This window comes from Schistocerca nitens, chromosome 7 (genome assembly GCF_023898315.1).
Source record: "Schistocerca nitens isolate TAMUIC-IGC-003100 chromosome 7, iqSchNite1.1, whole genome shotgun sequence".
NCBI lineage: Eukaryota > Metazoa > Arthropoda > Insecta > Orthoptera > Acrididae > Schistocerca > Schistocerca nitens.
In genome coordinates, this window is record NC_064620.1 from 278037742 (window position 1) to 278060131 (window position 22390).

General features: G+C 39.0%; 1 protein-coding gene across 1 annotated transcript in view; it reads right to left on the reverse strand.

Annotated features, from left to right (window-relative positions):
* The window catches only part of LOC126195572 (dynein axonemal heavy chain 2), a 957657-nt gene that overhangs the window by 566154 nt on the left and 369113 nt on the right, over positions 1-22390 (reverse strand). Inside the window, 2 exon segments of the mRNA XM_049934198.1 lie at positions 3481-3672; positions 6106-6284. Coding sequence (XP_049790155.1) covers positions 3481-3672; positions 6106-6284 — 371 coding nt within the window.

Sequence of the window (22390 nt, forward strand, 5' to 3'; positions counted from 1 at the left end):
CAACCTAATATAAGTGAAGAAATATCAACAGAAGTATGCTAAGCAATACAGAAGCCCTAAAATGTAAAATAACTGGAATCTCATTACAATTTGTCTTGGAATGTGGAAGTATTGGGACCGAATGAGATAACTTGCAAAATACTGATGCAACCCTTGGGCAATGAAGGATCATTTTCCATTCATTGCTGCAGTGAAGCAATATTAGATGAATAAGCAAATGGGTCATACAAAACAACTTACTTTTGACAGAAAGTCATAAATGTGAGCCATCGTGGCGACCAGATGTATCAAGAAAAATCTTGTAAAGGTAAATCTAAGTAAGACATTTCCAGTTTCTTGGACTCTAGTGGTACATGCATGAACTAAATATTATTTTCAATTATGTGAATTCATCTGTAAACAGCCAACATGCAGGTATACTTAAATGTAAATTAATTTTATGATCTGTAAACTGACTTGTTCTGTGTCAAAGTAGCTGATATATGCAACAAATAATTAATTAATCAATGAACTCATGAATTAACTCTTGAGATCCACCCGTGTGAAACACACAGTGGTAAGGCATAAAATGAGAGTTTCTAACTTTCTGTGCTGTTTAGTTTCCCCTAGCTGGTCTTCCTGTAGAAATTTACTAATAAAGAGTTAGCCTACAGAATTAACAGACAGAGACTATATATCTTTGGGATATTTCAGGGAAAAAGCATTACAATGTTCATATCCCTTACTGCACCAGAAATGGAAGTCTACACAACAGACAATATTACACTAAGAGAAAATGAGGACTTTGTCCTAGATGTTACAGTAATATTTGCAGAAAATGGCTGATGCAACTACACATTTCATGCTTTGTTCAAGATTTTTGATTACATTCTTCTAAAGCAATGGTCATCAAACTGTGGCCCACTGGCTGCATGCAACCTGAATCAAGTATTCATATGGCCTCCGGTTCTCAATCGTATTTTATAATAACATTCATCTAGCTACTAGCAACCGAATCCAAAACTGTCAACTAACATTAAAGAGCTCCTTAAAGTGCAGTTTTCCTGTTCAGTGACAAATAAAAATGCTTACAGAGTATTAATTTTAGGATGTGTTTGATTTTAATTGAAATTGTGAATTCAGCCTTGAGCTAAGTAAGGTTGGCCACTTATTGCGGGAACAGAGGGGTAAGTAGTGTGGTCTCTGCAGGGTCAAAGGATGTGATAGGGGGAATGTTTTATTGTTTTTTTCGCAGGTGTGCTGACTCAGTACTGGATAGATGATGTGGTATAAATTTTGACACGGAAGTAGTATGGATTCATGAATGCACATTCTAGAGATGGTCTTGAAATGTGATACATATCTGCAGCAAGCGATAAGAAATTTAAGGTGGTAATACAACACAACCAGCAGAATAAAAATAACATTCAAAACATTTAGTAAAAATTTGTGATCAGGTCTCATATTGGACAACACATTTAAATTTAAGGATATAATCAGTTAATCATCCGCTCACACAGACAACATGTCAAAACTTTGTCAGGCACTTAAAAGTGTCACAATTTTGGGGTCATTGAAGCTGGCAGCAAGTAACATTGGGGGGGGGGGGGGGAATCTAGTAGGTTACTAATTAGTAATAACATAGGTACATATGAGGCCCAACGTGCCTCCTCCCAATGTTTTTATCTGCTCTTGCACAAAAAAGCTTGACAACCACTGCTCTGAAGTCATCACCAGCACAGCACAGCACAGCACAATATGCTACTCAGTAAGATTATTCTATTTATGGAATATTCATGCACTACAGAGAATTTCTTAGTTTTTGTGTAGCTACAAGGTGAATTACTATGTGATGGTCTGTGGCTAAAGTCTTGATTATTCTTGCATTAACTTATAATTCTGGAAGCATTAATCAATCCAGCAGAAGTTATATCAAACAAGACTTTTTCCATATGTCTTGCTGTATTTAATTTTAGTAAAGCAATAATCAAGCATTAGAAAAAGAGAGAAATATAAGCTAATGATTTATGTTTTCATTAGCCTGTTTCAACTAGCAGTTTGCCTGTTGACACACAACAAGAAATATGAGCTAAAAACTTAAAGGAAGGCAGTATATGATAAAGCCCATATTACCTATTCTCTTATCACTAATGTTTCATCTAGTAAGTAATTTTGGAATAAAAATAACAACTCACTGAGTAGTATACAGGTATTGAATTGTTGACAGACACATAAACAAAGACTGAAGACTTTGCTAGCTTTCGGACAAATCCTTTTTTGAACTTCAGTACACACACACACACACACACACACACACACACACACACCTATAACTGCATCATGTCAACTGGAGGTGCAATGCCAGGACCACAGTTCTGCAAGTCAACTTTGGTGAGGGGTTGTGCCGGATGGAGTTGGTGAGGACAAAGAGGAGGAGGGGAGTGGGAGGAATGGGTGGGGATAGGTGGCTGACAGGTCACATGAAGGCAGTAGGTGCTCCAGTTTTTGCACAACCTTTTGTGTGGACATGACTACCAAATGGCTGTCCATCCAAATAAATGACCACAAAGAAACTGTGGCCAGGAGCAGAGTTGACTGCCCAGTGATGGAGCACACTGATGAGCAATTTCAATGGCTGCTTCACATCCAGAGCCATCTGGACCCTTTTCCCCAGCTTTTTTGAACTACGTACATTGGGTTTATCCTTGCAACACGTCCTTTGTTCTCGTAATCCTTCTGGTCTCAATCTCTGTTAATCCCCTGCACCACACCAATCTACACCCCATCCCAGAGCCTCCAATTCGCTCATTCTGCATCCACACCCTTTTTCCCTCAGTCTTCCCTTCCTCTGTTCTGTCATCCCCCTCCCAATGCACTCCCTCACTCCAATGTCACCATGTCGCGCTTGGTATTACTGGTGCCTGTGTATTGCAGTCCCACCCCGTGCACCTACTGCCTCTCCCTCCTGTATTTCTACACCTACACCAACTGCCTTCATCCAAGCCACTGGCAACCCTTCCCCAATCCTCCCTCCCACTCATCATCCCATTTCTCCCTCGTCCATTCCACCCAAAACCACTTCTCTTCCCAGTCTACACGCAGAACTTCAGTCTGGCATTGTACATTTAGCCGGTATAATATAGATGTATAGGTTTTGGTTTTGTGTGTGTGTGTGTGTGTGTGTGTGTGTGGGCGCACGTGCGCATGTTTAGTACTAAATTATTTAAATTCTGCCAGAACTTTCCATATCATATTCATATTTCTGTTGGTGGTAGAGTGGTTTAAACATGGCATTACACCACAGTAAGACTAGCAACTGTCAAGTACCAAAGCTATAGAAATAGGACCTCCTACACAACATTTTGAGTAGGGGACATGACACCACTTTTACTGATTGCAGCAGCTATGATTTCAAACCTGTAATGACACTCTCTATACAATTATAAGTTTCAATAACCTAATGCTAATGCTAGCCCTTACTGTTCAAATAAAGAAACATACCTGGATTCATAGTGATGAATATGCCACATGTTTTAACAAGGCTGATGTCACACCCTTCAAAGACAAATCTTTTGGCCCCTTGTGACAATGATGAGAGGATAGACAAAATCTGTTGTGCAACCACAGACAAAACCTCAATGTTGATGCGATTAAATTCGTCAAAACAACCCCATGCACCAGTCTGTGCAAGTCCTAAGGTAGAATGAAAACAGAAACATGTTTCACATATGGCACTGGTTTATAAATCTTTCTTAATATAGCTCTAATTTATTTTCTGGTTACACAATAAAACATTGGTGCAACTTTACATACATAATTAGCAGTTCCAAGGGAGAAAAGGAGGGGCAGGGCACAATTAAAATATGATTAACCTCCAAACCTGCAATGTCACAAATATTATGTCTGCAAAAGGATGAGACAGAATTACTGGGGAGTAGTTAACTTCGGGATGTGAAATTTTAGTACTGCTGATGGACATGTATAAAAGTACATTAAAATTTGGACAGTTGCATGTACTTTTGTATATGTCTACTGGCAGTACTAAAAATTCTATCTCATAATTTTAGTTTTCTCAACTGGATTTTTCTTATGGCACAGTAACTACCAGATTTACCTGATTAAACACAGTATTAACATTTATTCTGCATTTTGACAGTCTAAATTCAGAGCATAAATTAAAAATGGAGACTGTCTTTCATTCACATAATATTGAGCTTTGTGTACGGACAGGGTGATTTTACTAGTAAAAAGCAGTTCAGCAAGAATAATGATAACTAAACATCTGGGGACAATGCCATGAGGAGACAATAATATTTGTATGTATATGTTTACATTAGTTCTAAAGCAGGGCAGCATCCAAAATCTTTGCATTGTTCACTTCCCAATGTTATACATTTGGGGGAGGTTCTCCACATAATTTGTGATGAGGCAAGGAACATAAGAAGAACACTGACAAGAAGAAGGGACATTACAATAGAAAACGTGCTGAACATCATGGAATAACTTCCACTGCACTATAGGTAACTGTAGAGGGTAAAAATTTTAGGGGGAAGACAGAGCCTGGAATATATCCAAAAAATAACTGAGGATGTAAGTTGCAAGTGCTCTGAGATGAAATCGTTGATTCAGGAGAGGAAATGATAGTGGGTCACACCAAACCTGTCAGAAGATTGATGGGGAAAAAGTGCAGCGAACAACTGTCATTTGCAGCCATCTTGGTTGAGGAACAGGATAATAATAATAAACTGCATGGAAGTCTAATGCCTGGTAAAATAAACATATAAACAAAGTTGTGGCTTCTACTGTTTGTTTTATCAGGAACAATCATATGTAATTTGAAGTATCTTTTCTCTTCATCCTTGTTCTCTGCAGGAGGAGCTTGTGATCATAAGTGGTGAAAATTCATTGTACATTTTTAAAATGTCTTCATTTGAACATGTTCTCAACAGTAAATGGCAATAAAAACAATTTCTTATCACTATTTTTTTTATTTTATTTTTATTTGATTGTCTTTTAATAAAACATGCCTACAATATTAACAATACCTTCAACAAAACAAGCATTTTCTTACCAGCAAAGGAACAGGATGATCTGAACAAGGCTGACAAACATACAAATCCAGCAACATGTGGTTCAATGTGTAACTTTTAGAAATATTTTCTACTTGTATCTTATTAGCACTTCTTCTTCAATAAAAATGCAGAAAACCACAAAAGAAAGAATAATATTGGAACTGAAAATGAAAGTCATTCCAAATTCTGTAACATGTAACAAATACTATTCTCATATAGAAACATGCCAACATTCAGATTCCAATATTCAGATGCCAGAGTATTTGTAACTAGTTGCTAATAATCAGAAGAACAAATTTGAGCCAATTCAAGTAATTGAAGTGTGTAAAAAAATTAAATTCTAATAGTTAAAATGCAGTATTAAACAAATTTGAAGATGACATGGGGTTATCCCAACAATGAATGAAAAAGGTTTTGACATTTGCTAATGTTTGTGTTGCTGTTTCTGTTTGAAGACATCTAATGTATGATGCAAGTGGAAATATGCTGCCAATAATGAACCCCAACTGCTGCTCCCAGCCACCTCACACATATTCCATAAGAGGACTGTTGTCAGTCAGCTACAAGCAAGACGTGGAGTATAGCAACAGTTTATCACTTTTGATTATGTATGTAGTCGCTGTATTTGATAATGTAATGAGGGCAGTTTTAAGGTGTCTGTGGAGAACCTGTGGTGAGTCTTAGGTTGAGTTAATTTTGGTAATATCAAGAAATTTAGGATAAAGCAGAATATATACTTATTTTAAAATGTTTAGGTTTAGCTAGTATTTTCAATAAAACAATGGCAGTTGCTGAAAATTGTTTGTGTGTTATGGTCAATTACATAAAACACATTCAGTGGGAGACCTAAGGTCATTAGATAGTTATCTGGATGAGTTTTGTTTGATGAGGGTCTAAATAATTGTGTTGAAATGATAAAAGAAGTCTGAAAATTTGTCTTAACCAGGGAATCTTGGGAGGAGCAATATGACTACCATTTCTTACAAAAAGGAGAAATATTGCAATTAAATTACAAAATTAATGCAATATAAAAATAATAACATTAGCAACTTACCAGAGAACATGCGTCCCATACTCCTATAGTCCAAGCCTTCTGAACAATTCACAACAATGACATAACTGCCCAGACCTTTTCCCAAATCCTTCACAGTCTCTGTTTTTCCTGTGCCAGCAGGCCCCTTTGGACTTCCACCACGATGAAGATGTAATGCTGTAGTTAATGTGATGTAGCACCTGCAAAAAAATTTTCTTTCATCCAAAAACATGAAAGGAACTTTGAGAAGAAAGTAGTTGAAACTGTTGTTGTTGTTGTGGTCTTCAGTCCTGAGAGTGGTTTGATGCAGCTCTCCATGCTAATCTATCCTGTGCAAGCTCCTTCATCTCCCAGTACCTACTGCAACCTACATCCTTCTGAATCTGCTTAGTGTATTCATCTCTTGGTCTCCCTCTACGATTTTAACCCTCCACACTGCCCTCCAATGTTAAATTTCTGATCCCTTGATGCCTCAGGACATGTCCTACCAATCGATCCCTTCTTCTACTCAAGTTGTGCCACAAACTTCTCTTCTCCCCAATCCTATTCAGTACCTCCCCATTAGTTACATGCTCTACCCATCTAATCTTCAGCATTCTTCTGTAGCACCACATTTCGAAAGCTTCTATTCTCTTCTTGTCGAAACTATTCATCGTCCACATTTCATTTCTATACATGGCCACATTTCGTACAAATACTTTTGGAAACGACTTCCTGGCACTTAAATCTATACTCGATGTTAACAAATTTTTCTTCTTCAGAAACTCTTTCCTTGCCATTGCCAGTCTAAATTTTATATTCTCTCTACTTCGACCATCATCAGTTATTTTGCTCCCCAAATAGCAAAACTCCTTTACTACTTTAAGTGTCTCATTTCCTAATCTAATTCCCTCAGCATCACCCGACTTAATTCGACTACATTCCATTATCCTCATTTTGCTTTTGTTGATGTTCATCTTATATCCTCCTTTCAAGACACTGTCCATTCCATTCAACTGCTCTTCCAAGTCCTTTGCTGTCTCTGATAGAATTACAATGTCATTGGCGAACCTCAAAGTTTTTATTTCTTCTCCCTGGATTTTAATACCTACTCCAAATTTTTCTTTTGTTTCCTTTACTGCTTGCTCAATATACAGATTGAATAACATCGGGGAGAGGCTACAACCCTGTCTCACTCCCTTCCCAACCACTGCTTCCCTTTCAGGCCCCTCAACTCTTATAACTGCCATCTGGTTTCTGTACAAATTGTTAATAGCCTTTTGCTCCCTGTATTTTACCCCTGCCACCTTTAGAATTTGAAAGAGAGTATTCCAGTCAACATTGTCAAAAGCTTTCTCTAAGTCTACAAATGCTTGAAACGTGAAGGTTTGCCTTTCCTTAATCTATTTTCTAAGGTGTAGGGTCAGTATTGGCTCACGTGTTCCAACATTTCTACGGAATCCAAACTGATCTTCCCCGAGGTCGGCTTCTACCAGTTTTTCCATTCGTCTGTAAATAATTCACGTTAGTATTTTGCAGCTGTGACTTATTAAACTGATAGTTCGGTAATTTTCACATCTGTCAACACCTGCTTTCTTTGGGATTGGAATTATTATATTCTTCTTGAAGTCTGAGGGTATTTCACCTGTCTCGTACATCTTGCTCACCAGATGGTAGAGTTTTGTCAGGACTGGCTCTCCCAAGGCCATCAGTAGTTCTAATGGAATGTTGTCTACTCCCGGGGCCTTCATCTATTTTCACCACCCTTCCACCCCCAGGCTTGGTATTTCCCATTCACTAATAAATGATGTAAAATAGTAACGTTCTCCACAGTGTTACGAGAAAATAACTTAGTACCAGTACAAGTCACATTAACACTGCTGCAGTTACACTTCCTGTATTTGTCCCATATTTTAAAATAATCATTCATGTTAACTATTGGTAATTTGAAAGAACAGATGATTCTATGTTCTTGTCTGCGTCAAGAGGAATGTAGTTGCCACTAGTCTGGAAATTCAATCCCCACCCTGGAAAACAGATTCTTTCACAGAAAATGAAATTACAATTAATACTCTGATTTTCAGTATATTTTAAAATTAAGAGAATTGTATCAGTGACACAGAATTAATGCTGAGAGGGAAAATTAAGTAACCAGAAGACGTAGCTGGCAATGTAACTTTGTTGATGAACATGCCATGGAATGGTATGCCAACGAATAGAGTTGCAGTTCTCGGTTACAATTAGAACAGCCACCAGAGTGCATTAGTTTGTTCATATTTAGTGTTGTTACAAGGCCTGATAGGGTAAATAATGGGCATGGACATCAACAGATATTGAATCGCAACTGTGAAGGACACAGAGGTGCTGCAAACTTGTTTGAGACAGCATTGTCAGCATGTGACATGATTTGGAAAGGTTCTCATTTTGGGTCTCCATATGACCGGCTAATTGACTAGTATATAGATTTGTGGGGCATTTAGATGTCATAGTAGCCCAATGTTGAAATGAATGGGAACGTAAGGGACAGAAATACTTATTGTGATGGTTATTATTGTAACCCTTTCAGATCTGTGACTGCCATCCAAGACCAAGTAATGGACTCCTGCAACATTCTACGTCATCCCACACCATTGGTCAGAGACTAGCAGCAGCCACACTACGAAATTACCATCCGAGCATAGGTAACACCACAACACAAATGACTGTGTGAAATTGTGCCATGATGGGGAAGCATGGACTCCTGACGAATGGCACTGCACTGTGTTCAGTGTTAAACTGGGATTCTATGTCACCCCAGAAGAACATCATCAATGAGTATAACGGCATCCTGGGAAGAGGTACCTTTCTTTCAGTATTTTGGAGAGGCACAAATGGTGTTACTCCTACAATCATAGTGTGGGGAGCCAGCAGGTACGACTTAGGTCACATCTAGTGGAGATTCAAGGAACTCTGACAGCACTATGGTATGTCACGGACATCCTGCATCCTCATGATACATGTCTCTATGAACTGTCTGCATTATGTTTAGATACTCCCGTGGCCAACAACATCCCTAGCTCTGTCTGTGTTAGAATGTGTGTGGGATGGCGACTCCATCCCAGTGTCAGTCCCCAGGATATAAAGGATCAGTTACAACAGAAAGCCAACTTGCCTCAGGAGAGGATATTATGGTTTTATAGCTCCCTTCCCAACCAAATCTGTCCAGGGATCCAGGCTGAAGGGATGTAACATCATATAACATCACGTTCTTCTCAACCTGTGAAGCTTATTTAATTTCCTCCTCTAGTTATGGATGCTTCACTTTTTTGTCAAGCAGTATATAATATTTGACATTCTTAGAGCTGAAGACAGATGAGAAATCCACTCCAATTTTTACATTTCAGCACGATGAATAAAACAAAGAAGTGACATGGGAACAGTAATTTCTACATTCAAAACTAAGGAGTGCAGATACGAATTAAAAAACTGTTCTGGCCAGAAAACTTAGCAAAGAAAACAACGAGTAAAGAAAAATGTATGAAATGGTCTTAATTATCTAACAAGATCTGTGTAATCTTTTGTGAGTTCTTTACAATACTGATGTGGGAGCTTGATTTTGCTCAGTTTTTATTACTTTATGGTGGTATATATCTCAGTTACTGTTATTTAATGGGACTTTCTATAATGCAGTTAATTTTTAAGACTAACGCTGTTTATATATTATTATTTACAGAAAGTAAAATCTATAAAAAATAACTGAAAAGCAACCGATCCATAATTACAAAGGCAGTACATAAGTTGTGATGAAAGAAAACAAGTACATAGGCTAAACTATGGTGCTAATAATGCACATAAAAAGACCCAACAAAACAATTCCAAAGAAAAATTAAGAATCAACTAAAGAAGCTGAACAATTTCACAGTGAAATTAAAGAACAACTATAGAACACACATTTACTATTGACAGAAGCTGGAAAGAAATATCTCACATGTATGAACCCAAGGGCACCATGGTCAAGAGCACAGCCAAAAATTCATGAAGAAGGTAATATAATACCCCTTGGTAGATTCTATAAATAGAGCAGCACACAAACTGTCTCATAAATTGAATAAAATAATGAAAAATATGAAGCAACATATTCTATAAAAGCAGCATGATACTAGCTGAAAAACTAAAAGCCAAAAAACTCCCCAAACATGCTGAGTGTTTATCCCTTGACTTTACCAGCCATTCCTGAAACATACCCATACGAGAAACTGTAAGAGTAATCCAAAAGAATCTTATGAAGCTAAAAAATTTACATCTACAGAGACTGCTGCTTTCATGGAACTCCTCTAGATAATCCTAAATCACAACCCTTTACTTTTAATGGCATAATTTTCAATCAGTGTGATGCCCTAGCAATGGGATCACGTACATGGTACCTGATTTCATACCTGACATACACGAAAATCATTTGCAACAAAAATTATTTATCAGCCAAGAACACCATGCAAAGAAAAGTGAATTTTATAGGAAATATGTAGATGACACACTATGCCAAAGACATAACAGTGTAGTGCTTTTAGAATTTCCGAGCAAATGTGGACGCGGCAGCCAAACGGCAGCCGACAAGTACCTGCTGTAGAATCCATAGAGTTTCAGTGTATGAGTAGAGAAGAGCCTGTGCTATTCTTTGCTGGTTTAGTGACTGTGATGACTGTTAAGAACAAATGAAGAAATGAGATTAGACTTTTAAGTAATTCATGTGTTGGACTTGCTAGAAGCAAGACATGTTCATATTTTATGGTGGTTATTAAACCAACCCTGTTGTACATGTATCTTAATAGAGTCTAATGTTTGACAACTTGGTTGACTTGCACGAGTTCAAATATTAATATGAGAAATGGTGAATTTGTTTTCTGTGGAAGTTGAAATATACCATGACTGAACTAAAAGTATTCTTCGAGTACCAAATTATTTCAAGAGTAAAGAGAGAATCTGATAAATTTCCTTAACCAGCATTATTCTTCAGAGAAGAAATTTTTGGAGATCAACGTGATCAGCTATTCAGAGAAGAAGATCAGCTGTGCATACCAAGTAGGTCAACCTATGGGAGAGAGGTGGGAAGTGTGCAAACCAGCTCCACATCGCTTCTTGCTGTCTAAAGCGTTAGAACATGGCGAACATGACAGGACCTGAAAAAAAGGGAATTAGAGACGCAATTAAGAGAAGCGGATGTTGCATGTTGTCATAGCAACCGAGTATAACAAGGCAAGAAAACCGTCACGAGAAACTTGATTTCGCCCAGAAATCAAATGAAAAGGAAAATTTGTGAATGCAGCAAAGGAAAAGACGTAAGGAAGTAATAACATTAAAAGAATGGAAAGAAGACCTTGATGTATTAGACTAAGAAGAGATACGACAAGAATAATTCAACTAAGAAGATCCAGTGTGGGGAGTATACTGCTCTCACACACATCGCGGCGACGCCGACACTAAAACCCACACCAGTTGCTGTTCACCGGTGCTGATTCCACATTGCGCTGATGCCGACGTGGAAACCAGCGACCAATGACACTGGCACAGTTTGTTGTTCACTGGTGCTGATTCCACACCCACTCACCGATGCAGCCTAAAACTCTACATTGACTGAGGGTAAAACAATAATTGTTTGAGTATAAAGCTGAAGAAACTGTTCAATAGACTGTATTTGTGTACTTATTACACTTAGTATTATTTTTTTAAATGCTTACTAGATCTAAAATTGGTAAAACCATGGAAAACGTACAGTTAGCTGGAGAAACTTCAGAACCAGCCTGGGTATGAGAATCAGTACAGAAATGCCAGACCGGACTGAGTTATCAAATTTAATTAAAGCATAAAGTGCAGCTTCAAATACTCAAATTGCAACTTTAAGTGAAAAACTAGGTGCCCAGAGGGCAGATTCAGCTGCTTTAAGAAAGGTATTAAATAAAACTTCAAATTCTACATTAAATGCTCAAAATGAAACTCTAAGGAAAGCAATAGGTTTGGTACATTCTACTTTAAATACTCAAAGTGAAGTTCTAAATGATCAGATTGATACCTTGAATATTCAAAGAAAGGTTTACTAAAGACTGAATGTGGCACAGTACATGGTAAAGTTGAAAATTTGAAATTAGATTTAAAGAAAGAATTAATGACATCTTTAAACCTTCATGTAAATCAACTATTCACTGACTTTAGTCAGAAACAGAAAGATGAAATCCAAGATTTAGCAACAAGGTTAGATTTTGATATTGAGGGAAAATGTAATAAGGTAGACATTGAAATCGATGAAAAATTAGGATCATTTGGAAATGTATGTAATGTTGAGTTCGATGCTGTAAAGCAGAGATTACATACTGTAAGAGAGAGTGTTGATAAGCAAGAGAAGTTGATACCAATTATCTAATCACAAATTACAGGTTTGAATACAAGAGCAGATACTGTAGAAAGAAATTTCAGAAAGAAACTAGCGAACTCTGACGTTATAAATATACATAGTTTGGAGGAACAGGTGGAAGAACTTATAGATCGAAAAGTTTCCAAGAAAGTAACATCCAGGAATGTATCTCCTATTTTATCTTCTTAACTTAGTGATACCAAGTGAGGTATGGATGATCTACGGAGAGAATTCAAACTCATCCACGATAAGACACGAAGATGACTTCTCCTAACGTGGTATTGACTAGTGAAGAGATGACTGCTCTACAATGGGGGCAAATTCAGGATTATCCAGGCAATTCCCTAAGTTTAAGCCGGTCGGGGATGTACATACAACTCATTTTTGAAAAGATTCAATCAAACTTTGCCAACGAACTGGGAAGATTCTAAGAAAATTAAATTTGATATGGGGTATCTTTTAGGGGAAGCCTCAGTATGGGATACTGTAAAAATTGAGAAATACTGGTCAGCTAGTGCACAAGAGAATGAGAACATATTTTGACTGGCACTTAATACGGGTGAAGTATTTAGATAAACTGATGGTGGAAGGGAGATTGGTTAGAATTTTAATTAGACATTTACCCATCTATGCAAGGAAAGACATCTTGTGTAGAGGCTGTCAAACAGTTGACAAATTGTATCTTTCGTTGACGCTCTAGATGCAATAAAGAAAGATTGTAATGAAACTCTACATCATGGGGAAAATCCGAACTACACCTACATTTATACTCCGCAAGCCATCAAACAGTGTGTGGTGGAGGGCACTTTACGTGCCACTGTCATTACCTCCCTCTCCTGTTCCAGTCGCAAATGGTTCGTGGGAAGAACGACTGCTGGAAAGCCTCCATGCACGCTCAAATCTCTCTAATTTTACACTCGTGATCTCTTTGGGAGGTATAAGTAGGGGGAAGCAATATATTCGATACCTCATCCAGAAATGCACCCTCTCGAAACCTGGACAGCAACCTACACTGCGATGCAGAGCGCCTCTCTTGCAGAGTCTGCCACTTGAGTTTACTAAACATCTCCATAATGCTATCACACTTACCAAATAACCGTGTAACGAAACGCACCGCTCTTCTTTGGATCTTCTCTATCTCCTCTGTCAACCCGACCAGGTATGGATCCCACACTGATGAGCAATACTCAAGTATAGGTCGAACGAGTGTTTTGTAAGCCACCTCCTTTGTTGATGGACTACATTTTCTAAGGACTCTCCCAATGAATCTCAACCTGGCACCCGCCTTACCAATAATTAATTTTATGTGATCATTCCACTTCAAATCCTTCTGTACACATACTCACAGATATTTTACAGAAGTAACTGTTACCAGTGTTTGAATAAAGTATCCTTCTTTCTATGTATTCGCAATACATTACATTTGTCTCTGTTAACTGTCAGTTGCCACTCCCTGCACCAAGTGCCTATCTGCTGCAGATCTTCCTGCATTTCGCTGCAATTTTCTAATGTTGCAACTTCTCTGCATACTACAGCATCATCCGCGAAAAGCCGCATGGAACTTCTGACACTATCTACTAGGTTATTTACATATATTGTGAAAAGCAATGGTCCCATAACACTCCCCTGTGGTACACCAGAGGTTACTTTAATGTCTGTAGATGTCTCTCCATTGAGAACAACATGCTGTGTTCTGTTTGCTAAAAACTCTTCAATCCAGCCACACATCTGGTCTGATATTCTGTAGGCTCTTATTTTGTTTATCAGGCGACAGTTCGGAACTGTATCGAATGCCTTCCAGAAGTCAAGGAAAATGGCATCTACCTGGGAGCCTGTATCTAATATTTTCTGGGTCTCATGAACAAATAAAGCGAGTTGGGTCTCACACAATCGCTGTTTCCGTAATCCATGTTGATTCCTACATAGTAGATTCTGGGTTTCCAGAAATGACATGATACGCGAGCAAAAAACATGTTCTAAAACTTTACAACAGATCGACGTCAGAGATATAGGTCTATAGTTTTGCGGATCTGCTCGACGACCCTTCTTGAAGACTGGGACTACCTGTGTTCTTTTCCAATCATTTGGAACCTTCCATTCCTCTAGAGACTTGCGGTACAGGGTTGTTAGAAGGGGGGCAAGCTCTTTCGCGTACTCTGTGTAGAATCGAATTGGTATCCCGTCAGGTCCAGTGGACTTTCCTCTGTTGAGTGATTTCAGTTGCTTTTCTATTCCTTGGACACTTATTTCGATGTCAGCCATTTTTTCGTTTGTGTGAGGATTTAGAGAAGGAACTGCAGTGCGGTCTTCCTCTGTGAAACAGCTTTGGAAAAAGATGCTTAGTATTTCAGCTTTACGTGTGCCATCCTCTGTTTCAATGCCATCATCATCCCGGAGTGTCTGGATATGCTGTTTCGAGCCACTTACTGATTTAACGTAAGACCAGAACTTCCTAGGATTTTCTGTCAAGTCAGTACATAGAATTTGACTTTCGAATTCACTGAATGCTTCACGCATAGCCCTCCTTACGCTAACTTTGACATCGTTTAGCTTCTGTTTGTCTGAGAGGTTTTGGCTGTGTTTAAACTTGCAGTGAAGCTCTCTTTGCTTTCGCAGTAGTTTCCTACCTTTGTTGTTGAACCACGGTGGGTTTTTACCATCCCTCCCAGTTTTACTCGGCACGTACCTGTCTAAAACGCATTTTACGATTGCTTTGAACTTTTTCCATAAACACTCAACATTGTCAGTGTCGGAACAGAAATTTTCGTTTTGATCTGTTAGGTAGTCTGAAATCTGCCTTCTATTACTCTTGCTAAACAGATAAACCTTCCTCCCTTTTTTATATTCCTATTTACTTCCATATTCAGGGATGCTGCAACGGCCTTATGATCACTGATTCCCTGTTCTGCACTTACAGAGTCGAAAAGTTCGGGTCTGCTTGTTATCAGTAGGTCCAAGATGTTATCTCCACGAGTCGGTTCTCTGTTTAATTGCTTGAGGTAATTTTCGGATAGTGCAGTCAGTATAATGTCACTCGATGCTCTGTCCCTACCACCCGCCCTAAACATCTGAGTGTCCCAGTCTATATCTGGTAAATTGAAATCTCCACCTAAGACTATAACATGCTGAGGAAATTTATGTGAAATGTATTCCAGATTTTCTCTCAGTTGTTCTGCCACTAATGCCGCTGAGTCGGGAGGTCGGTAAAAGGAGCCAATTATTTACCTAGCTCGGTTGTTGAGTGTAACCTCCACCCATAATAATTCACAGGAACTATCCACTTCTACTTCATTACAGGATAAACTACTACTGACAGCAACAAACACGCCACCTCCAGTTGCATGCAATATATCCTTTCTAAACACCGTCTGTGCCTTTGTAAAAATTTCGGCAGAATTTATCTCTGGCTTCAGCCAGCTTTCCATACCTATAACGATTTCAGCTTCGGTGCTTTCTATCAGCGCTTGAAGTTCCGGTACTTTACCAATGCAGCTTCGACAGTTTACAATTACAATACCGATTGCTGCTTGGTCCCCGCATGTCCTGACTTTGCCCTGCACCCTTTGAGGCTCTTGCCCTTTCTGTACATGCCCGAGGCCATCTAACCTAAAAACCGCCCAGTCCACACCCTACAACCCCTGCTACCCGTGTCGCCACCTGCTGTGTGTAGTGGACTCCTGACCTATCCAGTGGAACCCGAAACCCCACCACCCTATAGTGCAAGTCGAGGAATCTGCAGCCCACACGGTCGCAGAACCGTCTCAGCCTCTGATTCAGACCCTCCACTTGGCTCTGTACCTAAGGTCTGCAGTCAGTCCTGTCGACGATGCTGTAGATGGTGAGCTCTGCTTTTATCCCGCTAGCGTGACTGACAGTCTTCACCAAATCAGATAGCCACCGGAAGCCAGAGAGGATTTTCTCTGATCCATAGCGACACACATTATTGGTGCCGACATGAGCGACCACCTGCAGATGGGTGCACCCTGTACCCTCCATGGCATTCGGAAGGACCCTTTCCACATCTGGAATGACTCCCCCTGGTATGCACACGGAGTGCACATTGGTTTTTTTCCCTTCTCTTGCTGCCATATCCCTAAGAGGCCCCATTACGCGCCTGACATTGGAGCTCCCAACTACCAGTAAGCCCACCCTCTGCGACAGCCCGGATCTTGCAGACTGAGGGGCAACCTCTGGAACAGGACAAGCAGCCATGTTCGGCTGAAGATCAGTATCAGCCGGAGACAGAGCCTGAAACCGGTTTGTCAGACAAATTGGAGAGGCCTTCCGTTCAGCCCTCCGGAATCTCTTTCGCCCCCTGCCACACCTCGAGATGACCTCCCATTCTACCACAGGTGAGGGGTTGGCCTCAATGTGGGCAGTATCCCGGGCAGCCACAGCCGTAGTCCGATCGGGGGATGCATGGGACAAGCTGGCCGTCCCCGACAAACCCCCATCCGGACCCCCACAGTGATGCCCATTGGCAACAGCCTCAAGCTATGTGACCAAAGCCAACACTGCCTGAAGCTGGGAGCGAAGGAACGCCAACTCAGCCCGCATCCAAACACAGCAGTCACAGTCCCTATCCATGCTAAAAACTGTTGTGCAAAGATCGTCTGAACTAATCTACAGAGAGCACAAACAATTTGACACAAAATTTAAACTGTTATTAAAATACAAGATTGCCTAGCAAATGCAGTAATGCTGCTACTTGCGCACTGCTGACACACTGCTCGGCGGCAGAAGGAGGCTACGTGATTTTACAGTATTCAGGTACTAAAGCGCGATGCTACAACTCTCAAATACTATAATACGCCCGAAACTTATCAATTAAACAATGCAAGTAGCCAAAAACACGCAAAGAAATTAAGAATTAAACTATGTAACAAATATGTGAGCTAAGAGTATACGACTTGCTGCTGGCAGCTGCTTATCCAATGGCAGCAGGGAGCGCACTGGCTGTGACCAACTGACAGGAATAATGGTAATAATTTTAGAAAACATGAGGCTAACCTAGCTAGGGTACACCAATGCAACAGTTAAAATGGTAATGACAATTATCAAAAGAAACATCCACCTTCAATTTTAGGTCCCATAACATTGCAGGAATTTTCACCGAGTAGTAGTAAAACACAAAGTGGTAATGTAGTATCTCGATTCCGTAAGCAACCTATGATTACTATTAAAGAGGAAAACATAATGCGATCTGGACCCAGGGCCAGGGCCCAGGTCATAGAGATACAATAGGAGGCCTGGTTCATAATAAGTATGTTAATTTCACACACGAAATACCGACAAAGGAATGGTTGCTGCTGGAAGAACAAAGCTTGACTAACAACAATCCACAACCTATAATAACAGGGACCGTGGAAAATTCCAAGGTTAACATAATTATAGACTCTAGGAGTGAAGTATCACTCATATCTAGCACATTCTATAACTCATTACAGACTAAACAATACTTACCGCTGTTACCAGTAACTGGAGTTTACATAGTCGGTATAACAGGAAAGAAAAGTAAGGTTGTGAAACACAATTGAATTGCAGCACTAGAAATGTATTATTTCATCAAATGCTGTTGATAGTAGAAAATATAAATAGAGATGTTTTATTTGGTTTAGATTGGTTATCAGAATTTAAAGTCATCTTAAACTTTGAGGAAAATCTTCTTTGTTTTGGCTACAGGAACAGGAGATGTTGGATGCCATTTATGACAGATAACCACACTGCAAAACAAACAACTGAGTGTCAATGTTTATGATTAACTGCTACAGCAAAATCGTCACCAGAGATCGATAGTGTAGATCATGTATCACATTGAGCTGACATACAAGACAAAGTAGATGAGTCCATAATACTGACCGATCAACAAAGACAAGATTTATATAAAATTCTAATGGAATATGAAGTGGTGTTTTCCGATAGCCCACGTAATATCAGTGACAAGCCATATCCGATATCTGTCAGTGTGAAAGAAGCAGTTAGGGAGGAAATCAACAAGATGATTGATAACAATATAATAGAACATAGTTCTAGTGTAATGAATAACCCATTGGTAGTGGTGAAAAAAGCTACAGGTGGGGTATGATTAGTGTTAGACGTGCGGACATTGAATAAGCATATAGAGCCAAAAAGAGACAGACCGATTAACATCAACTAATTGTTATACAAATTTGGGAAAGCAAGTTTTTTTAGCATGATGGACCTGACTGCAGGATATTGGCAAATTAGGTTACATCCAGAATCAAAAAAGTATACAGCATTACTGTTTGATGGTAAATCATATCAATTCAATGTATCGCCTTTTGGGCTTAATATTTCTGTATCTGTATTTATACATGCACTGAATGAAGGATTAGGGAGAGATCTATTGAAGGATTTAATAATATATGTAGATGATATCCTGATAGTATCAGCTACTTGGGAAGAACATTGTCTAACATTGCGGAAGACCCTGAGAAAATTTAAAGAAAAAGGTATTACGGCGAAGCTATCTAAATCATGTTTTGTGCATCAAGAGCTTAAGTTTTTAGGGCATATTATAGGGGTGCAGGGCATTAGAGTTGACCCTGAACGCATCAAAGCTATTAAAGAATGTCCACACCCTAGAAACGTTGAAGGGATTTATAGGACTGGCTGGATACTATCGATGGTACATATGAGGGCAAGAACTGAATGACCCGAAAATTTTACGTTTATTAAGGAAGGGAGTACCATGGATTTGGAATCAAGAGGTAAATGAAGCGTTTGAAAACATCAAAAGAACACTTGTTGAATCACCCATATTACATCACCCAGTTATGGGCGAACCATTTAAAATTTCAACAAATGCATCTGATTACGGTATTGCGGCAGAACTTTTCCTAGGAGAGTGGGATCTAAATCATTTAGAACACCAAACCATAGCTTTTGGTAGCTGTAGTCTGAAAAAAAAACATGAATTAAACTACATGGCTACTGAAAAAGAACTGTTAGCAATTGTATGTAGTATCCAAAAATTTCAAACACTAGTATGGGGGTCAGAAATCCATGTTTATATAGACCATCTAGCTTTATCTTTTCTAACGAATTAGTCGTTTATTACATAGCAGGTTAATGTGCTGGATGCTTTTCCTACAGGAATATGATATTAGGATACAATACGTACAAGGTTCCGAGAATATTGTACCGGATGCTTTGTCTAGGTTTCCCATAGGCATGGTAGAAGGACCCGGCGTTATATTTGCAATTAATTTTATGTCATTAGAACATACGAACATCAGAGTACAAGAGATGGCTCAAAGAATAACAGAGAATATCCATCATGATTCCTATTTTACAAAAATGTTTTCTATGTGTATCTGAAATTCCTTACCTCCTAATCAAGTGGGAAAATGGAAAATTATGGGTCATAATTTGTTTTGGAGAGACAGTGTAACATTGCAACATTGACATTTATGCATTCCAAAGGTAATGGAAGACACACTAGTGTGGTATGTTCATACAGGATATGGACACTTGGGAATAATAAAGTATATAGGTCATATGAATCAGTTTTACTATTTTAAGAAGAAATGGGCATAAAGTTGTATCTTTAATTAGAACCTGTAACATCTGTCAGAAGGTGAAAGAGAGTAATACTCATGTGGAATACAAAATGTATCTGATTATTCCTAAGTTGTTACATGATTTCATAGCAGCAGATTTTTTTGGACCAGTTCCAAAAGCAAAGGGAGAAGTGTCATACATTTTGGTCATCACTGAGTGCTGGTCAAAGTATGTTAAGCTATATCCCATCAAAAAAGCAAATACGCAGACAGTTATACACTGTTTACAACAATACTTCCTGGAGGTAGGTAGACCAAAATGGTTACTCACCGATAATGGTCCACAGTTTGTGAGTAGCAAATTTATAGAATTTCTATCGTAGGAAGGTATTCGTTAAGTGTTAACATCCAACTATAACCCATTCTCAAATCTGTGTGAAAGAGTTATGGAAAAAATTGGGAAATTATGCCGTACGTACTGCTATGAAAAGCATACTTCATGGGCAACAAAAGTTAAGGACTTTGAACTTATTCTAAATGAATCACCACATTTTTCAACTGGGTTAACACCTTTAGAAGTAATAGGCAAACCTTTTGTAGGAGAACCCCTCAATAAATGTTTTAGTTGGCCTGAACAACCAAGTGTCAATTATAAAATGAACCAGGAAATAATTTCGAAGAATTTAGTTGAAAAGGCCCAACAAAGGGTGAGTAAGCATAATGAGAAAGCTGTAGAACCCAGTACAAGGTCAATGACCTAGTTCTAGTAAAACAGCGTCGTCAGAGCTCTGCCCTGAAGGAAGAGAGACATAAGTTTTTCCAAAACTATGCAGGACCATACCGGGGTTCAAATGGTAATTCATCCCAAGACATTATTCTTGGAGGATTCTACAATTGGGTCAGAAAAACGAAAGTACAAAGTAAAGGACATAAAGTTGTATATGTCCCAGGGATATTAACGTTCTGTGTTAATGGACGGATTGACGACCGTTGGATCCACACTTGTTTTCGGTGTTTCTTCTGTAATAATTTCCCTGCACCGAATTCCCCCAAACACTTAAACTATCCTATCATCCCACACTTAGAGGTACTGGTAAAAACCATACCAATGAGAATTTGTTATTACATCGCCCAAAATTGCTCATGGTATGTGACTGCGTTCATCCTCGGTTATTAGAGGGTTGTGCCTGCTAAGAACTTTGACTGCATCATCCTAGGTTGCTAGAGGGTTGTGCCTGCTAGGAATTTTGATTGCATTTTCCACAGTTATTCCATGGGTGCCACTACCTGTCTTCATGACTCGTCCCAGCTAGCCCCAACTTATCCTGACTTTACTAGGTGGCGACATGAGGTGGGAATTGGTATGTATATTATCCCTGAAATAAGATAGATTAAATCTGTCTAGCCAGCCATTCTCTCCTGCAGTTTCAATTGTAATGTCGACAGCAGCCGATGCTTTTTGCTTGAATTAGTCCTTGTAAGTAATCTCTTCACCAGTTTCCTGTGCAAATCTAGGGGCAAAAGTCTGAGTGAAATCAATGTCATTAAATTTGTATATTCTACTAATATGAATCTTAATTACAATGATTCCAAAAATGGTTTTCTTGAAAGCTGCCTGGTAATCCTTTTTTGTCACATAGTTCTAAGTAAGCAGGGAGAACCATACCTGGCACACAACTTCCCAAATAATTTCTGAAATCGTGACAATACCACTCTCACATTGAATATAAGATAATCGAGTTAAAGGCACTGAAGCATATTTTTCTTAGCAAACTGAATGGAAAGTTATATTTGTGAAAAATATAATATTGTGTGACTAATTAAATTACTGTGATAATGGAATATATAATTTTATACTTGGTACAGAATATTTTATACTTTTTATGAGATGTGACATAGACGATGATGAAAGGGGTTGGGTAGAGAAGGTAAAAGCATGATTTACACTAACAGATAAATCATGACTAACACAAAACACACATCACACCTTTCAAATGACCCTCGCAAACAAGTGTGCCTGATTCTTCACCGTTTGCCATTTCCATAGGGTTGCTAAGATTTTCTTCAGCGACCTCAGGGGTGAAGGTGGGAATGTCCATTCTGTAGGAGTTGATTTAACACCATACCTCCTCTGGCTTCTCACTCAAGTACCGGTAAGGTAGGAATCCTGGGGAAGGGGGGTGGGAAGGGTTTCCTGTCTTTGGGGCTGTCTTCTTTCTCTTGTTCAATCTTAGCAACCACATCTACCTTTTTTTCCTTTCTTACTTCTCATTTGAGGACCTATCTATTTTTCCCTCTTTCTATATTCATCTACTTCTATCACAGAAGTCCTTCCTAGTTTCCGTGGTTTCCAATAACCTACAACTTATCTTCAGATAAGAAGGCTGAAGACTCAGACTACATGAAAACACTTCCGCAT